The following is a 1640-nucleotide window of genomic DNA, read 5'->3' as shown; positions in this document are numbered from 1 at the left end:
CGGATCACGGATTCAGGAAGTCCGGCGCCTTTGACGTTGTCTTCTTGATCATTTCCAGTTTGATCATTCTTTGGACCAGTTGCGGCATCTTTTACTGTGTTGAGTGTGTTGCCGACCCCTGTACGATGTCTTCCCAACCTTCAAAGAAACAGAAAGTCGGCTCTGTCACCACACCTTTCCAACTAAAACATGCCCTACAATATGGGGTGAAGCCGTGCGATCATGGGCCAGGAGGCTTAATTCTTGGTGCACGATGCCAGTTCTGTGTTGCTTTCGGCCGCGAAAACAAAGCTTCTCAAACGTGTTGGATCTTTCAAGGACCATTTCGTCCGCAAAACTACCGCAGCCATCTCCAGACCCAGCATCCAGAGAAGTGGACTCTTTATCAGTCTCTCTCAGACGGAGAAAAGAAGACGTTCTTTGAAGTATCAAACAAGGCCGCTGAGCTGATTAGTTTCCATTTGGAGCCACAGTCGACACCCCTTCAGTTTGTGATCTCCAAAGAAATCGTCGAAGTTATAATTGGTACTCTGCTTTGTACTCCTGAAGAAGGAGGAGGCTCTCCGACTGCAAATCCGCTCTCGGTATTTTCGTTCGACGAAGCAACACAAAAGTATTCTGTTTGGATCAAGCAGGTGAAACAGTACGAGTTAGCTACAAGATTTGTTGGTCGAGGACTGTCCTTCCGCCAGGCGGCTGGAGCTGTTCAAGATGCCAAAGACATCACTGGATGTATCCAACTAGGTCATTGCAGCGAAGGCACAGTTGCTAGGCACGTGCGGATTTTATGTGCTGTAGCGTTCCAACGTTTATCGGATTTACTGTCCGATTGCTGGGCTTTCTCTGTCGCTGCTGACGGATCCAGTTGCCAGAGCACTTCATATATTGATATACGAGTTCGTTTTTGCACAGGTGGAAAGCTGCAAAATTACCACCTGATTGCCGTGCCATTTTCTGGCAGCCATACCGGAGCTGCAATGTTTGACGTATTGGAAACAGTACTGAGCGCGTTGTGCCCAAACTGGAAATCGAAAATCCTGGCATGTTCTACAGATGGTGCGCCGAACATGATTGGACACATCTCCGGACTGGTAACACGTCTGTCTGAAGTTGCACTTCCAGGGTTTGTGAGAATCTGGTGCGCTTTGCATCAGGTGGATCTAGTCATGCAGCGAACATTCCGCAACGTAAACGAGGGCGAGTTCTATCAGGGTCTGACTGGAATGATATCCCACCTTCGTCGTCAAAAATCTCTAATCGATCGCTTGCAATCCACATGCCCTGCCCTTTCAGGAACGCGGTGGCTGTCACTGTCACGTGTGTCTTCATATCTCTTGATTCACCGGACCGAAATTATTAACCATTACGAATCGTTGAATATGGAAAGACGAAGCAGCCAGCAATCTTCCACATTCTGGATCTACCTTGCTGCCGTCAATGTAATTGCATCTGACATCAGCGAAACAGTACAGCGCCTGCAAGGAAACCGATCATTATTGAATCAACAATCTGCTGAAATCCAAGATTGCATCGAGCGCTTGGTAAAGCTGGCGTTTGCAGAGTCAATATCCGAGGAACAATCAAATTTAGATCCTGAGCAGTATATTTACAGCAGAGGGCTGCGGTTTACAAAAGAAGAC

The 1640-nt window shown here is 47.6% G+C and overlaps 2 protein-coding genes across 2 annotated transcripts in view; one reads left to right on the top strand and one right to left on the bottom strand.

The window, feature by feature from the left end:
* Positions 1-91: 91 nt before the first annotated feature.
* On the bottom strand, positions 92-365 carry PHALS_12084 (uncharacterized protein; the record flags this gene model as incomplete). Its single annotated transcript, XM_024727559.1, has 2 exons — positions 92-182; positions 253-365. 2 exons carry the CDS (start codon positions 363-365, stop codon positions 92-94), a joined length of 204 nt encoding a protein of 67 aa, XP_024578124.1.
* An 801-nt stretch (positions 366-1166) lies between these two features.
* The window catches only part of PHALS_12083 (uncharacterized protein), a gene marked incomplete at both ends in the record, with an annotated part of 584 nt that continues 110 nt past the window's right edge, over positions 1167-1640 (top strand). Inside the window, one exon of the mRNA XM_024727557.1 lies at positions 1167-1624. Within this exon, the coding sequence (XP_024578123.1) occupies positions 1167-1624 (458 nt within the window). The remainder of the gene's footprint in view (positions 1625-1640) is intronic.

Source organism: Plasmopara halstedii (assembly GCF_900000015.1).
Source record: "Plasmopara halstedii genome assembly, contig: Scaffold_614, whole genome shotgun sequence".
Classification (NCBI taxonomy): domain Eukaryota; phylum Oomycota; class Peronosporomycetes; order Peronosporales; family Peronosporaceae; genus Plasmopara; species Plasmopara halstedii.
This window is presented reverse-complemented; position numbering and strand designations above follow the sequence as displayed.